This window comes from Coregonus clupeaformis, chromosome 20, assembly GCF_020615455.1.
Source record: "Coregonus clupeaformis isolate EN_2021a chromosome 20, ASM2061545v1, whole genome shotgun sequence".
Lineage (NCBI taxonomy): Eukaryota > Metazoa > Chordata > Actinopteri > Salmoniformes > Salmonidae > Coregonus > Coregonus clupeaformis.
In genome coordinates, this window is record NC_059211.1 from 17,329,619 (window position 1) to 17,351,166 (window position 21,548).

A 21,548-nucleotide genomic window follows, 5' to 3' on the forward strand; every position below is an offset into this window, starting at 1 on the left:
TTCCATATGCACAAAATGCTTATTTCTCTCAAATTTTGTGCACAAATTTGTTTACATCCCTGTTAGTGAGCATTTATCCTATGCCAAGATGATCCATCCACCTGACAGGTGTGGCATATCAAGAAGCTGATTAAACAGCATGATCATTACACAGGTGCACCTTGTGCTGGGGACAGTAAAAGGCCACTCTAAAATGTGCAGTTTTGTTACACAACAGCATGCCACAGATGTCTCAAGTTTTGAGGGAGCGTGCAATTGGCATGCTGACTGCAGGAATGTCCACCAGAGCTGTTGCCAGAGAATGTAATGTTAATTTCTCTATCATAAGCCACCTTCAACGTTGTTTTAGAGATTTTGGCAGTACCTCCAACTGGCCTCACAACCGCAGACCACGTGTATGGCGTCGTGTGGGCGAGCGGTTTGCTGACATCAACATTGTGAACAGAATTCCTCATGGTGGCGATGGGGTTGTGGTATGAGCAGTCATAAGCTACAGACAATAAACACAATTGCATTTTATTGATGGCAAATGTAATGCATAGAGATACTGTGATGAGATCCTGAGGCCCATTGTCGTGCCATTCATCCGCCGCCTTCACATCATGTTTCAGCCCCATGTCACAAGTATCTGTACACAATTCCTGGAAGCTGAAAATGTCCCAGTTAATCCATGGCCTGCATACACAACAGACATGTCACCCATTGAGTGGCCTGCCTTCCACAAAGCGTTCTTTATCTTCTACTGCTAGTTCAACCTTTTTTCTCTGTTTTTGGAGAAGTAGGCATATCTCTTGCTTTGTCATCGGCCCTCGTGATCTTCACTATGGGGAGCAAATTCAAAAACAGATCTCTCTGCAAACATATTTGAGTGAAGATTCATAATTAATCATACATACAGTAGTATAGGCAGGGAAGGAGTGTTTTGTATTTTGGGTTCAGATAGGCCTACAGTATGTCTTCATTTAAGATAGATATATTTAGATTATTAAATGATAAGTCTCAATAGATTTGCTCTTCAGGTCCTACTTCGCTGTTTAGCATTCATTACTTTTTCTAGTAGAGTTTATTCTAGTAGAGTTTAATCTGGTATCGCCCTCCCACTGTTAAAGTTAATTATGTCATTATCACATGCAATGCATAAGCCCTCAAATGGCCAATCCCTTTACTGCAGTGATCTTTCTTAGCAGTGTAGCTATGTTGTCATGCAGGGCTCGTCATATGGACAATATGAGGACATGACAGACACCCTTTGTATACATTTGTCAAGCAGTGGAGGTCCACGTTTTAACCTATGCTATAGCTTAATTGCAGCAAAATTGTAGATTAAATGTATACATTAGATTCTATCTTATTATTTGTCATACTCTTAGTTCATGTCTTGGTCATTTGACTGTATTTTGTCTATTTTTACATAGAATGTTATTGTACCTCTGCTATTTAATTGATGCTAGGAATTTGAGGCCTCCGTTCACTTATCAGCTGCATGGTATTTACAGCATGTTGACATTACAAAAAGTACCTCCAACAGTGACAGAGCCATAATGGAACCTGTTATATTATTTACTGTATGTGAGTTAGTTATTAAAGGTGCAGTATGCAGAAATCACTCTGCCATTTCCTGGTTGCTAAAATTCTAATAGTTCTCCTAATTTCAGTTTGTGACTAAACAAGCAGTCATTGTGTAGATAATTATTGTACCATCTAAACCGCTGTGAAATATATTTTCCATAACCAAAAATATTGTACACTGCTCAAAAAAATAAAGGGAACACTTAAACAACACAATGTAACTCCAAGTCAATCACACTTCTGTGAAATCAAACTGTCCACTTAGGAAGCAACACTGATTGACAATACATTTCACATGCTGTTGTGCAAATGGAATAGACAACAGGTGGAAATTATAGGCAATTAGCAAGACACCCCCAATAAAGGACTGGTTTTGCAGGTGGTGACCACAGACCACTTCTCAGTTCCTATGCTTCCTGGCTGATGTTTTGGTCACTTTTGAATGCTGGCGGTGCTTTCACTCTAGTGGTAGCATGAGACGGAGTCTACAACCCACACAAGTGGCTCAGGTAGTGCAGCTCATCCAGGATGGCACATCAATGCAAGCTGTGGCAAGAAGGTTTGCTGTGTCTGTCAGCGTAGTGTCCAGAGCATGGAGGCGCTACCAGGAGACAGGCCAGTACATCAGGAGACGTGGAGGAGGCCATAGGAGGGCAACAACCCAGCAGCAGGACTGCTACCTCCGCCTTTGTGCAAGGAGGAGCAGGAGGAGCACTGCCAGAGCCCTGCAAAATGACCTCCAGCAGGCCACAAATGTGCATGTGTCTGCTCAAACGGTCAGAAACAGACTCCATGAGGGTGGTATGAGGGCCCGTCGTCCACAGGTGGGGGTTGTGCTTACAGCCCAACACCATGCAGGACGTTTGGCATTTGCCAGAGAACACCAAGATTGGTAAATTCGCCACTGGCGCCCTGTGCTCTTCACAGATGAAAGCAGGTTCACACTGAGCACATGTGACAGACGTGACAGAGTCTGGAGATGCCGTGGAGAACGTTCTGCTGCCTGCAACTTCCTCCAGCATGACCGGTTTGGCGGTGGGTCAGTCATGGTGTGGGGTGGCATTTCTTTGTGGGGCCGCACAGCCCACCATGTGCTCGCCAGAGGTAGCCTGACTGCCATTAGGTACCGAGATTAGATCCTCAGACCCCTTGTGAGACCATATGCTGGTGCGGTTGGCCCTGGGTTCCTCCTAATGCAAGACAATGCTAGACCTCATGTGGCTGGAGTGTGTCAGCAGTTCCTGCAAGAGGAAGGCATTGATGCTATGGACTGGCCCGCCCGTTCCCCAGACCTGAATCCAATTGAGCACATCTGGGACATCATGTCTCGCTCCATCCACCAACGCCACGTTGCACCACAGACTGTCCAGGAGTTGGCGGATGCTTTAGTCCAGGTCTGGGAGGAGATCCCTCAGGAGACCATCCGCCACCTCATCAGGAGCATGCCCAGGTGTTGTAGGGAGGTCATACAGGCACGTGGAGGCCACACACACTACTGAGCCTCATTTTGACTTGTTTTAAGGACATTACATCAAAGTTGGATCAGCCTGTAGTGTGGTTTTCCACTTTAATTTTGAGTGTGACTCCAAATCCAGACCTCCATGGGTTGATAAATTTGATTTCCATTGATAATTTATGTGTGATTTTGTTGTCAGCACATTCAACTATGTAAATAATTTTTTTTTTAATAAGATTATTTCATTCATTCAGATCTAGGATGTGTTATTTTAGTGTTCCCTTAATTTTTAAGGGAACACTTAAGTTTTGAAGCTTGTGTAGCCTAAAAAGTTACATATTGCAGCTTTAACTCAAAATACATTTGTAATTGTCTATGTTATTTGTGAGTGAGTTAGTTTCTCAGCCCATCCCTGAAGTCTAGGCTTGGCTTCCCCAGATGTAGTTTCAGTTTGAATCCTTCCCTTTCCCCTCTAAAAACAATCCCTTAGACTGACCGACATTAACACAAACCTCAACGATATAATTAAACTAGGCTGTGTCGTCCAATAATCGTTTGTCTGTGTATGTTATTATGAAGCAACTCTGAGCCTGGGCACGTTCTACTTCCAGCTCTGGCTAATTACATATAAGTCTGTATGGCTTCTGTCAGGGTGCAGCTAAGCTCCGCTTTGCTCCTCTTGTTGCATACATTGTTTTAATTTTGCTTTGTTATAGTATTGCCTTTCGTTACGAGAATAGGATATTATATTTCTATGTCAAATGAATGATACTTGACTTTCCTCATAAGTACTTTGGAATCTCACGTTGTAGTCTCTGATAAGTAAAAGTACCTGTCATGTTAAGAAGTGAATGTTTGGTTTGAATAATTGAGCATGCTGTTGAGTATTGAGTGTGCTCCTAACCACCCTGGTATGTGTTTTCACAGGCATCCGCTCATGGGATGTGGACCTGACATTCTGTAACCTGGACGAGCAGCTCAAGCTCTTTGTGTCTCGACACTCTGCCTTCTTCTCGGAAGAAATAAAAGGTAATTTGCTTTTTCCACCTGTCTATCCTTCTGGGTAAAACATAATTGACTGAACTGTAAAACTCCTCCCTGTTGGCCCTCAGGATTAAAAGTCTCTCGGTCTCGATGCGATGGTGCTAATGACAAGGGATCAGTCATTGTCCTTGATCGGCCCGGTTTCGACTGTATGTCTTTATCCCTTTCAACATAGAACATGACCTCTCAATGGTTGCTGTTGTGGCTGGTATAGTGAGGACCAGCTGCAGTAACTTTGTCGCCACGGTGACAGTCTGTGTCAGGTCATGCTGGAACAAAAAGCTGAGGAGCTCTCCAGGTGATTTGTGTCTTACCATTTGTGAACTGGACAATCCAGCAAGTCTAACGAAATCAAAGTACTTGGCATATTTTGACAGGCTCTCGTTTGCCGGCGTCAAACTTTTGTAAAATTGTTTCAAATATTTTGTAGTCCACTGAGCCAAGGCAATTAAGTTCACCATAGTGGTCAAACCTGGCTCTCTTTCGAACATTGATATTGTCCTGTATGTTGTAGTAGATTTGCCTCCTCTATACTCTGTTTACAACAAGTTTAGCTTTCTGCCAGGCCCAGTTCATTGCATTTCTGCTCGAATCGCTCATAGAAACTATCAGTCTTGTCGCTGCCGTTCCAGTGCTTTCAGTATGTCGCTGATGCGGTGGAAAATACCATCATAGGCCATGAGCAAAAAGCGAACACGGTGGCGGTCTCTAAATGGGTTGCTAACTGTTCATTTTTTTTCAGTAAAGGCATGTAATAGTTCCACCACAGTTGTCCCTGGGCCTGTTTGATGAGCTGGCACTCATCGTTACCATGAATTGCCAACTCCTGTTTACCTAGGTAGCATGATGTAGCATTAATTAGCTAGGTCTTAAAAAAATCTCACAGTCCTCTTTTACCTTAGCATTGTGCATACTGATGTTCAATCTCCATTGTTCATTCAATGCCAGATCTATCCGTGAGCTGCCAAATGCCTTAAGATCTATCTAAAAGATGCCATTATTTTCCTGTCCAACTATTGACACATACTTGTATGCCTGCTATTATTTGAATTATGTTGTCCGGCTCCTTATCAAAGTTCATTCAATGAGTTACATTGAATATCTGTGTGAATGCTGTTTATGACCCACTTTTCAAACCCGACAGCTTTGTTACATCTCATGACGGTCACAATTCTCAGAGAAGACGTCATAAGCATAAATTAGTCAAACATTCTAAATGGTACAAGAGTTCCTTTTGAATGAGAATATCCATTCTACCATGCTCCAACAAACTGAGCCATTGGAACCTCCTTACATTACTCAATAGCTTACAGTCCCATTCGCATCCTATTATTGACCCCTGTTAGGTGTGTGTGTGTCTGGTCTCCCTCCCTGCTGTTTGCATGCAGGGCCACAGTGGTTAGCAACACGGCGGTGCACTGGGACTTGGGGTTTGCGTGCAGAGAGGCCGTGGCAGCAGTTAGCTGGGGGCTGCAGACTGCTCGCGGATTAGAAAGTTTGACGTGCTTGGCTGGTCAGGGTCTACTCAGTCAGGCAAACACCAGCAAGTTTACACTTGCCCAGCATCTTCACACTCGAGTGGAGATGGAGCTCACTTCCCCACAAGAGATTTTATCTCCAGTGATAACTCCATCTTTTATATCTGGTTGCTCTGCCAGCATCTTTCAATTCAGCCCCACTGAAAAGCCTAATTCGGATAGACTGATGAACTTTTCAGATGAGTGGGCTATTTATTTATCTATCATGCAGATAATTGACAATACATTCTAGAATTGACGTTGAGAAAAATACTTGATTTGTCTTTACTTCTCCTCAGTCAAACATCTACTTGAGAAATCTAGCAGAGTATCGCCAGCCTTGGTCGGATGTCAAGGCAGAAAGCGTGTGCCCTTCTGGGTTATCTGCCCGTCTGCCGCTAATGATAGACATGAGTCAATGAGTCAACCTCCCGAGTGGCGCAGTGGTCTAAGGCACTGCATCGCAGTGCTAGCTGTGCAACTAGAGATCCTGGTTCGAATCCAGGCTCTGCTGTAGCCGGCCTCAACCGGGAGACCAATGGGGCGGCGCACAATTGGCCCAGCGTCGTCCAGGGTAGGGGAGGGAATGGCTGGCAGGGAGGTAGCTCAGTTGGTAGAGCATGGCGTTTGCAACGCCAGGGTTGTGGGTTCGATTCCCACGGGGGGCCAGTATGAAAATAAAAAAGAATAATGTATGCACTAACTGTAAATCGCTCTGGATAAGAGCGTCTGCTAAATGACGTAAATGTAATGTTTTATTTGACTGCCTGGGAGTGTGTATGCAATGCCATGGGTGGTACTGGGTGCTGTCCACTACCAGTGGCCAGCGGTCTGTTTCTGCATGTCAGGTCAGTTGATGGTTTGAGCAAAGGAATGTTTTCCAAAGCCCAGATAGCGACCCACCTAAGTTATAGCAGGAGTTGTCTTGCATAGCCAGATGTCATATTCTCATGTTCGCTCTGTATGCTGACGCCTGGAAATGTCAGGTTTCTCAGGGTGAGATGACACTCCTGTGAGATCCAGAGGCCAACAAGCAACCTCTTCTTGTCTAGTTGTAGAATAACTTAAAAGCCACACACACAAGACTATAGCAGTAGAAATATTGCAATTAAATCTGTACTCTGGAGAAAATCTTATTGAGCCTCAAGTGTTCTTCCTTTACACCACAACAACTTCAGCAGAGTAGCTCCTTCGGACCGTTATTTGTTTATTTGCAGTGTAGTTCGTGTGGAGTGTTAGTGATGATGTTAGTGGTGAGGACAGAGGAATGAGACAGGTGGTTGATGGAAAGCAGAGAGAGAAATGCCAGGGAGAGTGGGAGGAGGAGAGAGTGAGTGTGTGACCTCACAGCTGAAAATAGTTGGCCACAGCTGCACCTTCCTCGCCCTGAAGCCCATCTTCCCTCAGTCACCAGAACATGTATTTCTCCTCGGGACAACTTTCTCCTCAAGTTTCAAGAAATACCTTGCCCCAACTTCAGGCCTCACCCATTCACAATCCGTGTCACACCCCAACACCCACAATACAACCACACTTGCACTCTCATGCTAGCTAGCTCGCTCGCTAGCTCAGGCTATTGCGACTCTGTAAAAGTACTACTACTATATTACTGCAGTGCTCCACTATCGAATATGTGCTGCAGAGCCTCTTCCGGGCAGCAGGCTGACTAATGGCAGGCCAGCTGTTGAGGAATGTGTGGCGTCAGAGCCTGTATGTATGTGTGTTTACACTAGTGGAGTGATCCTGTGCGGGTGGTGCAGGATGGGGGGAGCATGAGAGTCATCAGGGGGCACATGGTGTGCCACACAGTGCCTTGCTTTGTCTAATTTCATAGGCCTACAGTAAAACCTTATCCAGAATGGGCTAATTCATGACACATGCCTAATACAAATAAGTTAGAATATACAGTATATTTACATTTTTAGTCATTTAGCAGACGCTCTTATCCAGAGCGACTTACAGTTAGTGAGTGCATACATTTTTATTTTTTTCATACTGGAGGAAAGTTACCAAACAGTGATGACACAGTTTTAGAAATTAGGCTACTCTGTAGCAATGATTATGATACTGATAGATTTCTGTTTTGGATAAGGTGTCTTTTACCCCTGTGAGGCTGACTGTCTCCTGTTACAGTGGGCATGGCTCCAGACTTTCCCCTGGTGGCACTGGTGCCACTAACGTTTTCAGTTGGTGGCACCAGCCCATGATTTGCAGCTTTTTCCACTACCATCAACAAAACACCAAATGATGGAATTTATCGTGGAAGAATGAGTTCCAGACACTTGTCGAATTTATGCCAAGGTGCATTGAAGCTATTCTGGTGGCTCGTGGTGGCCCAACACCCCATTAAGACACTATGTTGTTGTTTCCTTTATTTTGGGCAGTTACCTGTATGTTTTCAAGGGGATTTTGTTTTTTATCAGAGCTGCTTTCTTTTATCATTATTGAATGTGTCATGTTGAAATGATGTCCATATATTGAAGCCTAAACTATTAACAGTGGTTATTACTGTTAATCTCTTCATGACTGGGGATGTATTGTCATGTACTACTGCCATATTGCATATAATTTACATACTGTGAATGCAACTGTTCTTTGGTAGTACACATATCCAATTCCCTTCATATGAACTCCGAGGATAGTGCCATGAATTTCCTTATTTGAGTCAGTTCTCTGGGTGGATAATCCAGTCTGAAACCCAGTTGGGTGGGTTTCTAGCTCTTCACTCTGAAGCCCAGTTGTGTGGGTGAGATATCTTTACCATTACGACGTCTTTGCTGCTCAAAATATATTTGTGGTTCAAGGCCCTCAGCTTTCACCAACCACTATCATCTCCTTCCTGATCCTGAAACATTTGCCTTGAGTTCAAGCTTGCCTTTTTCTTATCACGCCTTACTTACAGTATGTTATTACATCTCCCTGTTAAATTATTGTTTGTGATGAAAACAGGGTAATGTATGTCACTGGCTTTAAAGCTGCAATATGTAACTTTCTGGGCCACCTGACCAAATGCACATACAAATGTGAGTTATAGATCTGTCATTCTCATTGAAAGCAAGTCTAAGAAGCGGTAGTAGAGCTGTTATATGTGCACTATTTCTATGCTTCCTGTTCTTATGTTTTGTTTTTGCGTCTTTTACTTTCGGTTTTGTACACCAGCTTCAAACAGCTGAAAATAGTGCACCTTTAAATGTGATTGCTTTGGTGAAAGCAGACAATTCAACTTGTTTAAATTGGCTTTGAATAATAGCTTTGTATGATCAAATTGCAATGCTAGTCATGAATTAGACACTTGTTCTGTTTGTTTGTGTTTGTGCCTAATAGGTGTCATGGAAATCAACACTGATTTGCTTTATTTTCAGAAATCCCTTGAAAGAATGAGACCTTATAAAATGTGCAATTTATTTGTTGGATCTTAAAATCAGAGTGCACTATATCAAATAGTTTGATATCATGCACTCTTGTCATATGCAGAATGTTTATATGATGTTTATAAATAAATGTGTTTTCTGCACCCCCCCCAAAAAAAAGAAATGCGTTTTTTCTCTCCACTTTTCCAAACAATTCACATAACGTCACCAATGCTGCTGCGGTCTTTCTCTGTGGCAATATGTTGTTCAAAGTGGCTAGAGAGGACACAGTAATGAGAAAAATAATAATATACTACTGGAAAACCTACACTACCGGTCAAACGTTTTAGAACACCTTATTTTACTATTTTCTACATTGTAGAATAATAGTGAAGACATCAAAACGATGAAATAACACATATGGAATCATGTAGTAACCAAAACAGTGTTAAAAAAAATCTAAATATATTTTATATTTGAGATTCTTCAAATAGCCACCCTTTGCCTTGATGACAGCTTTGCACACTATTGGTATTCTCTCAACCAGCTTCACCTGGAATGCTTTTACAACAGTCTTGAAGGAGTTCCCACATATGCTGAGCACTTATTGGCTGCTTTTCCTTCACTCTGCGGTCCGACTCATCCCAAACCATCTCAATTGGGTTGAGGTCGGGGGATTGTGGAGGCCAGGTCATCTGATGCAGCACTCCATCACTCTCCTTCTTGGTCAAATAGCCCTTACACAGCCTGGAGGTGTGTTGGGTCATTGTCCTGTTGAAACACAAATGATAGTCCCGCTAAGCCCAAATCAGATGGGATGGCATATCGCAGCAGAATGCTGTGGTAGCCATGCTGGTTAAGTGTGACTTGAATTCTAAATAAATCACAGACAGTGTCACCAGCAAAGCACCCCACACAATAACACCTCCATGCTTCACGGTGAGAAATACACATGCGGAGGTCATCCGTTCATCCGTTCACCCACACAAAGACACGGCGGTTGGAACCAGAAATCTCCTATTTGGACTCCAGACCAAAGGACATATTTCCACCGGTCTAATGTCCATTGCTTGTGTTTCTTGGTCCAAGCAAGTCTCTTATTGGTTTCCTTTTAGTAGGGGTTTCTTTGGAGCAATTGGACCATGAAGGCCTGATTCACACAGTCTCCTCTGAACAGTTGATGTTGAGATGTGTCTGTTACTTGAACTCTGTGAAGCATTTATTTGGGCTGCAATTTCTGAGGCTGGTAACTCTAATGAACTTGTCCTCTGCAGCAGAGGTAACTCTGGGTCTTCCATTCCTGTGGCGGTCATCATGAGAGCCAGTTTCATCATAGCGCTTGATGGTTTTTGTGACTGCACTTGAAGAAACTTTAAAAGTTCTTGAAATGTTCCGTATTGACTGCCCTTCGTGTCTTAAATTAATGGACTGTCATTTCTCTTTGCTTATTTGAGCTGTTCTTGCCATAATATGGACTTGATATTTTAACAAATAGGGCTATCTTCTGTATACTCCCCCTACCTTGTCACAACACAACTGATTGGCTCAAACGCATTTAGAAGGAAATAAATTCCACAAATTAACTTTTAAGAAGGCACACCTGTTAATTGAAATGCATTCCAGGTGACTACCTCATGAAGCTGGTTGAGAGAATGCCAAGCGTGTGCAAAGCTGTCATCGAGGCAAAGGGTGGCTATTTGAAGAATCTAAAATCTAAAATATATTTTGATTTGTTTAACACTTTTTTGGTTACTACATGATTCCATATGTGTTGTTTAATAGTTTTGATGTCTTCACTATTATTCTACAATGTAATTTTTTAAAATTAAAAATAAAGAAAAACCCTTGAATGAGTAGGTGTGTCCAAACTTTTGACTGGTACTGTATAAGGTCATTTCGTCAAACTTGTGAGGCTCTCCATGCTCATTTGTTGCTCATTCAACATATTTGCTGCTACTTCACTCAATGCTGTTTTATGACTCCCATCCTATCTGTTTTAATTTCCCTGGGACCAACCAGAAATGTGTCCTTGGCCAAATATTCTGAGATTTTCATAAAACAGCCACAAATGTGGTCTCTCGTTTCTGCATCAGCAGTAGGCTACGCTTCAATTGCTTGGTCGGTCCTGCGACCTGCAGGGATGTAGTGCTGCCGCAGCGCCACTTCTCACAATGGTGCTTGTTTAGTAAAGTTAGATCAAAGCTGACTCAATGTATTGGAAGATCACAATGATAGTATAATGTTACAACAAAAACACCACCTCATTTCCTATAAGATTCTAGCATGGTTAGCTGAATAGTCCCCAAAAATTATAATCCGGCCAAAACTCAACAGCACGTGCACACAGAATCTGCTTTGATTTAAACAAAATACAGGAAGGCTATATAGTTAATACCATCTGCTCTAATTTGCTCACGAAACAGTAATTCAAGAAGATCAAAATGCATATTCCCTTGAAACTGATCGAGGTCACATTATTGGCAGATGCAGTTTGGACATTTCACTGGGAAAACGTGAAGAATTATCATTTACGATTGACAGTGATGATGCCCTGGCCTATTTTGAAGTTAGGTATGCCTAGGGCTGTGGTGGTCACGAAATTTCATCAGCCGGTGATTGTCAAGCAAATAACTGTCGGTCTCACGGTAATTGACCGTTAATGAACATAGACATCTCCTGGCTTCCACACATAGCCTACAAGCCACTGATGCGGACCTTTGGAACATCTACATTTAAAAAAGTTATAAATCCATGTAATATAGCCTACACCTTCACAAAAAATCCATTATTTATTTTAGACAGGACTAAAGAAGCATGATATGAAGAAAATGTAGTCTATTTCAGAAGAACAGAATTAACATACTCTGAGTTGTCCTTATGTTAGGTTCTGATCTGGCTATGCCAAATGGCTGTGGGCTACACTAGTTCATTTAGCAGACAAGATTTGCTTAGAGTTCCGTGGCATTATTTTATATTATTTTATAGTATGAAGAATATAATTGAACAAAGCTGAATAAAATAGAAAGGATATTTTCTCCAAACGATTTGAGGGAGTCCGCACATGCGGCTATTCTGTGTTGAGCGGTTAACAAAGAAATAGGTACTCTTATATGCTTATTTTAGACTTATTAATGTAACTTTAGTTGTTCTACAAACGTTGGGCTATATGTTTTGATTTTTAAAAATTTTTTATGGCTGCATGATACAACTCTAATGATGATTTGAAAAGAGTTGCTTGAAAGGCATGAGCGCTGCTTTGTTTTTTGCACAGGCTGTACACACTTCATCAGTCTCGCATTCACAATTTGACAAGCACTTGATAATGCCTCGAATATCACGGGGGCATCCCCTTTGTGTGGCTGTAATGTACCCAGCCAGAAAAAAATCCATGCCTTTTGCTGCCATTGGCTGCACCTCTCACTCACATGGCGCTCCATCACGTGATCGGGTCTTTCTCCCAGGCTACAAGTGAAGACCGATACATCGGGGACACAACTGCATGCATCCTTATCCAATTCCAAGGTGCATATTGAAGAAGTTGTAAGAACTGTCCACATTTACTTTTTGTCAGCCAACAAGATGAGTAGGCCTAACGAACAGCAAAAGCACTAACCTATGTCAATCTACTATCCCCCATAGTACAAAAGTTGACCTATTCTGTGCGAGAAATGAATATTCCAAGCATAGTCTGGGACAGTTGGGGATAAGATGGATCCCAAATTAATACAACCACTAGCATCAAAAAAACATTTTTTACGCAATGTGGCTGACACAACAGATCAGAATGTTTAGCTTAAAATGTTGATAAACTATTAGGCTATTTCTTCACATTATAAGTGCAGCAATGCGCACATGGTAGTAGGCTATACGCGCAAATGTTCGAGTAGCGGGAAAACACCATTATCAAAAGTGACTGCAAATGTGATTATGCATGTAATGCTTTTATGAGAAAGGTGAATTTTTATGGTGAAAATTATCTTCCCCAAACTTGAATCTCACGCGCTGCTTATGTATGCCAGTTAGGCTCTACACCCCTTTATAAAGTGGATTAATGTGCTTAATTTTAAGAAGTTATTTGACCACTTTAGTTGTGATACAAACCATATCAAAACATATAGGCCTATGGGCTAGGCTACATGAGGTGTGCGAATATGATTCAATTTTTTTATTTTTCTATTGTGTTTAAATATACAAAATAATATATGTGTGAATTTTGTATTTATTTAGAATGGACCATTATCATGCACCTGTCTTGAAACAGGGGCAGCGGGAAAAAATACATGGTATCTATGCGCTTAAATAGCGAATGGAGGATGATTTTCCCGTGGTTCATTTTCATGCCAGCCAGGTAGGCTATACTCCTGTTGTAAAGATAAGCAACATGCTTAATATTAGGAAAGTTGAGAAATAAATATACAGTGCCTTGCAAAAGTATTCATCCCCCTTGGTGCTTTTCCTATTTTGTTTTTATTTGGATTGCATGTATGGACACACAAAATAGTCCAAATTGGTGAAGTGAAAAAAAAGAAAAAATAATTGTTAAAAAAAACAAGTATACAAAAATAAATAACGGAAAAGTGGTGCGTGCATATGTATTCACCCCCTATGCTATGAAGCCTCTAAATAAGATCTGGTGCAACCAATTACCTTCAGAAGTCACATAATTAGTTAGATTGCACACAGGTGGACTTTATTTAAGTGTCACATGATCTCAGTGGGTATATATACACCTGTTCTGAAAGGCCCCAGAGTCTGCAACACCACTAAGCAAGGGGCACCATGAAGACCAAGGAGCTCTCCAAACAGGTCAGGAACAAACTTGTGGAGAAGTACAGATCAGGGTGGGTTATAAAAAAATATCTGACACTTTGAACATCCCACGGAGACCATTAAATCCATTATTAAAAAATTGAAAGAATATGGCACCACAACAAACCTGCCAAGAGAGGCCCGCCCACCAAAACTCACGGACCAGGCAAGGAGGGCATTAATCAGAGAGGCAACAAAGAAACCAAAGATAACCCTGAAGGAGCTGCAAAGCTCCACAGCGGAGATTGGCGTATCTGTCCATAGGACCACTTTAAGCCGTACACTCCACGGGGCTGGGCTTTATGGAAGAGTGGCCAGAAAAAATCCATTGCTTAAAGAAATAAATAAGCAAACACGATTGGTGTTCGCCAAAAGGCATGTGGGAGACTCCCCAAACATATGGAAGAAGGTACTCTGGTCAGATGAGACTAAAATTGAGCTTTCTGGCCATCAAGGAAAACGCTATGTCTGGCGCAAACCCAACACCTATCATCACCCAGAGAACACCATCCCCACAGTGAATCATGGTGGTGGCAGCATCATGCTGTGGGGAGGTTTTTCATCGGCAGGGACTGGGAAACTGGTCAGAATTGAAGGAATGATGGATGGCGCTAAATACAGGGAAATTCTTGAGGGAAACCTGTTTCAGTCTTCCAGAGATTTGAGACTGGGACGGAGGTTCACCTTCCAGCAGGACAATGACCCAAAGCATACTGCTAAAGCAACACTTGAGTGGTTTAAGGGGAAATATTTAAATGTCTTGGAATGGCCTAGTCAAAGCCCAGACCTCAATCCAATTGAGAATATGTGGTATGACTTAAAGGTTGCTGTACACCAGCGGAACCCATCCAACTTGACGGAGCTGGAGCAGTTTTGCCTTGAAGAATGGGCAAAAATCCCAGTGGCTAGATGTGCCAAGCTTATAGAGACATACCCCAAGAGACTTGCAGCTGTAATTGCTGCAAAAGGTGGCTCTACAAAGTATTGACTGGGGGGGTGAATAGTTATGCACGCTCAAGTGTTCTGTTTTTTGTCTTATTTCTTGTTTGTTTCACAATAAAAAATATGTTGCATCTTCAAAGTGGTAGGCATGTTGTGTAAATCAAATGATACAAACCCCCCAAAATCTATTTTAATTCCAGGTTGTAAGGCAACAAAATAGGAAAAATACCAAGAGGGGTGAATACTTTCGCAAGCCACTGTATTAGGCCTAGCCTATAGAAAGCTGATGGGATCCTCCTCTTTTAAACAGAGGCCATCACTCTGTTTTCTCGCGCAATTGCATAGCCTATAGAAATGTTGCGCAACCTGAGCTCATGGGCTCTCGTGAAGTGTTTGATTCGATTTTCGATCACATTTGCATTGATGTCAGAGTGATTAGAGGGACAATAGAGTGCTGAGTACCAGGCAGTTAGCAGATTTGGTAGGCTACTAATGACCATCAACAGCATCAGAGCTTGGAGAAGCCTAATTACCGTGACTAAACGGTCATGTGGGATTTGACTGCCTTCATGACTTGTGACTGCCGGTGTGGCGGTAATACGGTCACCGCAACAGCCCAAGGTATGCCTAACTTGGTGTTTTAAGCTATTAAAAATGTTATTGAGACAATAGGCAGACGTTGCAATTGGAGGATGCGTTTTATGCATATTCTATAATGATATTCAATATCTGTCGGTACAAACTTTGAGAAATTATTATGCAATTTATTTGTATTGCTCTCCGGGGGGAGGGGGGTTACACTGCCTCAGGAATTTCCCGCAAAATCATCCTGTTGTCCTGCATTTGGATATTTTAAATGTGGTCACCCTAGATCTACACCACCACTGGTAGCAAGGAGCAACCTGTATTAGAGTTAATGTTTGCTTTGCTTTGCCCTAGCTCAGTGCATTAGCTAAATGGCATTTAGCTAGGCAGCAAGCTAGTTAGCGATTAGCATTAGTGATTAGTATTATTTTGCCGGCTTCCTAAGACTAACTAACTAGTATTTTGCAGAGTAAGACAAACAAACTAATAGTACAATACAGCAAACGTGGATTCATATTAAGAAGCAACGTGGAAAGGAGCGTCGTTCTTGTTTTGGAAGAATATTTTGACTGCATGCATTGATAGCATGCTGAGAGAATGTAAACAGCGAGGAACTGTGCTTCCTGCTTGAGTGACAGGGGGCTGGATTTGGTGTGCTGGAAGCACGCAGCCGCAGGAGGGGGAGAGAGGCATTTTTCGTGAGAGGCTTTCTTATTCCAGCAGCCAGGTGCAGCGGCAGGGCAGACACATTTATTACAGGAGTCATGAGGATAATGCACTTTACTTTTTGACAAATTATTGCCCTTACGAAAAAAGATTGTAGTCAGACTGCAGTACACTGCAGTATAACTGCAGTATGCTGCAAATACTGCGTCCAAAATACCACAGTCGTCTGCAGTTACTGCACTTTTACTGCAATCTTTTTTTGTACGGGTGGTTTTATTCGTTGGTCCACTCCCAGCAACATGTCCTGGATTTACAGCTCAGATTAAAATCCTTTGCATCTATCCAGAGAGAGTGTACTGCAGACACATGGGATGGGGGGTCAGTGTGTGTGTGTACAGAACGTGCCTGTGTGCACATTTGCATTGCTATGAAATATTGAAGCAGTGCTTTTGCAGGTTTGGGGTTTCGGGGGATGGGGAGGGAGTAGAAGAGTGTTTGGATACACCTGCAAATGGCAAACCTTAAAAAAGAATGACAATTCACCTCAGAAGGAAGCCAGGGGAGAAGATATTCCTCTTTCAAAAACCCTGATTCAAATCTGTTCTACATTTGCTTTGCAGTCTGACTCATCCAGAGTTGAAAAATAAAGGCCGAAACTGGAACCATCCTGCTCTCTGTTTCCTTTCAGCCATATCGCTGTGAATATTTCAGGCTGGTTTCAGCTTTGTCTTTTCCAGCAGCACAGAATAATACATTGCAGTGTGTGTATGTACAATAAGAACCTGACAGTGGAAGAAAGGATCTGCCCCAAGGGGCAAATGGAGCCAACGCCCAGAGAGCCATCAAAGAGGGCAGGGGGACGAAGGGAACAGAGCGTGGTTTTTGTTGTAGGGTAATCCTTAAATCATGCTTAGCTGGTTTTCATTGGCACAATTTCTCAGTCTCACGTGGTGGGGAGTCAAATGCTACCCTGTGTGCCGCTCAAGTTTCCCCCTGCAGGGGGCACATACAGTGATTTGAAAAAAGTATTTGATCCCCTGCTGATTTTGTACGTTTGCCCACTGACAAAGAAATTATCGGTCTATAATTTTAATGGTAGGATTATTTGAACAGTGAGAGACAAAATAACAACAACAAAATCCAGAAAAACGCATGTCAAAAATGTTATAAATTGATTTGCATTTTAATGAGGGAAATTAGTATTTGACCCCATCTCAATCAGAAAGATTTCTGGCTCCCAGGTGTCTTTTATACAGGTAACGAGCTGAGATTAGGAGCACACTCTTAAAGGGAGTGCTCCTAAGGATGTCAGGGACAAGATTGTAGACCTACACAAGGTTGGAATGGGCTACAAGACCATCGCCAAGCAGCTTGGTGAGAAGGTGACAACAGTTGGTGCGAACAAGTGTCAATCTCCCTCGACCTGGGGCTCCATGCAAGATCTCACCTCGTGGAGTTGCAATGATCATGAGAACAGTGAGGAATCAGCCCAGAACTACACGGGAGGATCTTGTCAATGATCTCAAGGCAGCTGGGACCATAGTCATCAAGAAAACAATTGGTAACACACTACGCCGTGAAGGACTGAAATCCTGTAGTGCCCGCAAGGTCCCCCTGCTCAAGAAAGCACATATACAGGTCCATCTGAAGTTTGCCAATGAACTTCTGAATGATTCAGAGGAGAACTGGGTGAAAGGGTTGTGGTCAGATGAGACCAAAATCGAGCTCTTTGGCATCAACTCAACTCGCCGTGTTTGGAGGAGGAGGAATGCTGCCTATGACCCCAAGAACACCATCCCCACCGTCAAACATGGAGGTGGAAACATTATGCTTTGGGGGTGTTTTTCCGCTAAGGGGACAGGACAACTTCACCGCATCAAAGGGACGATGGACGGGGCCATGTACCGTCAAATCTTGGGTGAGAACCTCCTTCCCTCAGCCAGGGCATTGAAAATGGGTCGTGGATGGGTATTCCAGAATGACAATGACCCAAAACACACGGCTAAGGCAACAAAGGAGTGGCTCAAGAAGAAGCACATTAAGGTCCTGGAGTGGCCTAGCCAGTCTCCAGACCTGAATCCCATAGGAAATCTGTAGAGGTAGCTGAAGGTTTGAGTTGCCAAACGTCAGGCTCGAAACCTTAATGACTTGGAGAAGATCTGCAAAGAGGAGTGGGACAAAATCCCTCCTGAGATGTGTGCAAACCTGGTGGCCAACTACAAGAAACGTCTGACCTCTGTGATTGCAAACAAGGGTTTTGCCACCAAGTACTAAGTCATATTTTGCAGAGGGGTCAAATACTTATTTCCCTCCCTAAAATGCAAATCAATTTATAACATTTTTGACATGTGTTTTTCTGGATTTTTTTGTTGTTAATCTGTCTCTCACTGTTCAAATAAATATACCATTAAAATTATAGACTGATCATTTCTTTGTCAGTGGGCAAACGTACAAAATCAGCAGGGGATCAAATACTTTTTTCCCTCACTGTATCTCTGATAGGACAGGGCTCAACCAGAGACAAAGCACATGTGGAGAAAAGGGCTGAGGTAGTCTTGAGAACCTTGGTAGTCAAGAAGCCTTTTGTTAAATAATTCAAGTTATTCATGGATTCAGCTCATATCTGTTCTCTGAGAGATTCACACTGATGGACCATTAGATACACGATGTGGTCATGGGCCTTGTTGAATCATTCCAAAATAGAATTATGATAATTTGTGTCAACTTCATTCTTTGCTTCCTTGTGCTTTTGTGTTCTCTGGCTGTGTCTGGGGAATAGCCTAGGCGCTGCAGCTGTTGCCATAGCACCGTCCTAGCTCGACTAGCTGACAGGAAGGAAGTTCTTCCTCGTGTTGCGTTTCGTCTCTACACAAGGGTCAAGGTTGGAGCTGGAGCCCTCTCTTTGAGCATGTCTCTTTTACACATATTCTGGTGACTGGAAATAATGGTTCCTCTTTTCTCAGCACAGCAAATAGGGTTGACTAGGGAAATGAGAAGGGTGGGAAGTTGATACGCTAAAGACATTGGTTTCTCAAGGCTGTCCACAACTACCTTCTCTGCACCTCAGTGATGTACAGGGGACTGGCGCAAATCTGAGATACCGAAACAGATTGAGAGAAAAAAAGTATATTTCATATAATTTTCAAGACATCAATGTAGCAGTAGAACAAATATCACAATATCGGAATATAACTTCAAATAAAATAAATCAATGTAGGCTACAGCAGAACACACATGAGGGTATATAGGCCTCCTGTCTATGTGATAATATGACGCACATATTCGTTTTTTGCTCAAAGCCATGAGCGGGCCTGTGGCTGTGACGTTTAGCCTCCTTCTACGGCTGTTCTGATGACTCTGGCTGTAGTCTTTTTAATTTTTTATTTTGACTGTTAACTATAACCTGGGTGTCCTCTTTAGTCTTGTCTACAAGGCTTGCTGCCATCAAATGCGCCTTGGTTCGAGCATGTTCAAAAACTTTTTTTCTTTTTTTAAAAGTCTGAGGCAGAGGATGTTACAGTACATTCCACCCACTCTTTTGCTAGTTTAATCCCTCCAGTCGTTTCTAGGCCCAAGCTCCCTACCTTTTTGCATGTGGTACAGCCCAGCTTTGAATTCTGCATGACAAGCCAGGGGTCATACGTTTGCTTGTTCTTGAACTGCAAATTGCACCTGCTCCGAGCACTTCGTTGGTGGATGCACTGCCCATCTCCCCCCCAGCTCCCCGTCTCCCTCTCCCGCTGAGTCTGACTCGCTAGTAGGCCTACTAGCTAGTGGAGGTGCCGGTGTTGATGCTGAACTGGCGGGATTAGAAGCACTGCTAGCTAAGGCATCGCCATCAGGGACAGTTTGCCCCTCACTCCTCTCCTCCGGCACTGACAGTTAGTTATCTGGATCGTTCTGGGTTCGATTCACCATCTTTCTCTGGATCTTTGGACTTTAAAAATGTAATCAAACTCGATTGCCTTTTCTTATCCATTTTTTATTTGGCTTTCCCACGATTCAAATTCAGTAGGGACCTCTTCACTAGCTGACCACCACTACCAAGACCTGTGTCAAGATCAGTTACTTACGCCACTGGCCCTCCCCATAACCTCTATGTACAAATAAGCGAGCAGGTCTGGAATCAGTGTGGCAGGATAGGATGATTACAGAGAAAGATCACCACACTTTTACATTATGGTCTTTCTGAGGGGTGGGAGAAAGAACGAGGAGGCAACTTAATTTTACGCTAATCGCTTTCATTAGAATGTTTACAGTGTGTACAGTGAAAAAATATATAAGTCATGCGACAATTTGTAAGTCGCTCTGGATAAGAGCGTCTGCTAAATGACGAAAATGTAAATGGAATGCCACGAGAGGTACCGGATTCGGGCAAATAGGAGCCGGAACTAACAAAGTCAAATATGAGAGTTCCGGCAGGATCCGGCTCAAATAAAGCACTGGTAGTAAGTGACATAACTTTTGCAGCTTAAATGTTCATACTGTTAGTTACTTTTGCTTTGAGTATTTCCCTCTATCTCACTGGCAGTCCTTTCTCTCGCTCCCACAGACGTTTTAGCCATACAGTGTGTGTTACCTATAGAACCTATGAAAACCATATTGTCCTTGCTTTCTGCCGGCCTTTCATGATTATTTTACCTTTAGAGCATGTAGCCCCACAGCCCCAGTCATAAAACAGTTTCTCACCCACCACCCCCCGTTTCTTCTTGGGATTCGGTGTGGAAAATTGTAGGTTAAATGGGGATGCTGTTGGGTGCAGCACATGAGTAAATGCCCCTGTATTCTGGCATGTGATGCAGCAGGATTTTGTCTCGGGTCGTTTATTCAGCCTAAATAGCCTCGGCATGGCATTGCAGCTTTTGAAGCCTGCATATAACTAGAATTCTAAACAAATATAGCCTGAAACAAAAAATATGATATTTACAAAATAGTTATTTTGAGTTTTATAGCGTTATTGTATGTCGTCTTTTATTTGGGAGACAAATTATTATTTTTTTGTCACTACCATTGAACCAAGAAAATTCTAACTACTGGTAAATCATGTTTAGTTTTTTGCCTCAGCCTGGTTTCAGTACCTTGCCTTGTTTTTGAGCTATTCTCTCTTCAGACCTGCACTAAAAGTTAGTCACACTGCTGGCCCAGGGCTTATCTTTAGGCTATGCAAAGCTCTGTGCCTTAATGTAATCAGCTGTCAAACTGTGCACAGGGGTCGACATTAATGGTTGTCTTCTTGTCCGGGACAAGTAAAAAACAATTGTTGGACAAGAAGAATATAGATTTAAGTTGTCCGAATGGACAAGTAAAAAAATATCAAACAAAAATCACAATATAAAACAATTACTCCGACCAGAATTGGATCAGAGAAGCCAAATCTATTTTTCATGTACATAAATAAAAAAGCCTACATGTCAGTGTAGGTCATATGCATATTGTCCAAACCGTTGCTGACATGAGGGAGGCGCTTGAAAATGTAGGCAAACATTGAGGTTTTTTATTACATAAATATAGGCTAAACGCCAGTCATGTTTGACAAATATAATGAAGGATAATTAATATTAATGTCTAAAGGCTTGATTCTGTCGACATACTCGAGGCACAGTTCGTTCA

At 42.5% G+C, this 21,548-nt stretch overlaps 1 protein-coding gene across 1 annotated transcript in view; it reads left to right on the forward strand.

The window, feature by feature from the left end:
- The window catches only part of LOC121533682 (microtubule-associated protein 1S-like), a 45,795-nt gene that overhangs the window by 15,271 nt on the left and 8,976 nt on the right, over positions 1-21,548 (forward strand). The window contains exon 2 of the mRNA XM_041839826.2: positions 3,953-4,054. Coding sequence (XP_041695760.1) covers positions 3,953-4,054 — 102 coding nt within the window. The remainder of the gene's footprint in view (positions 1-3,952; positions 4,055-21,548) is intronic.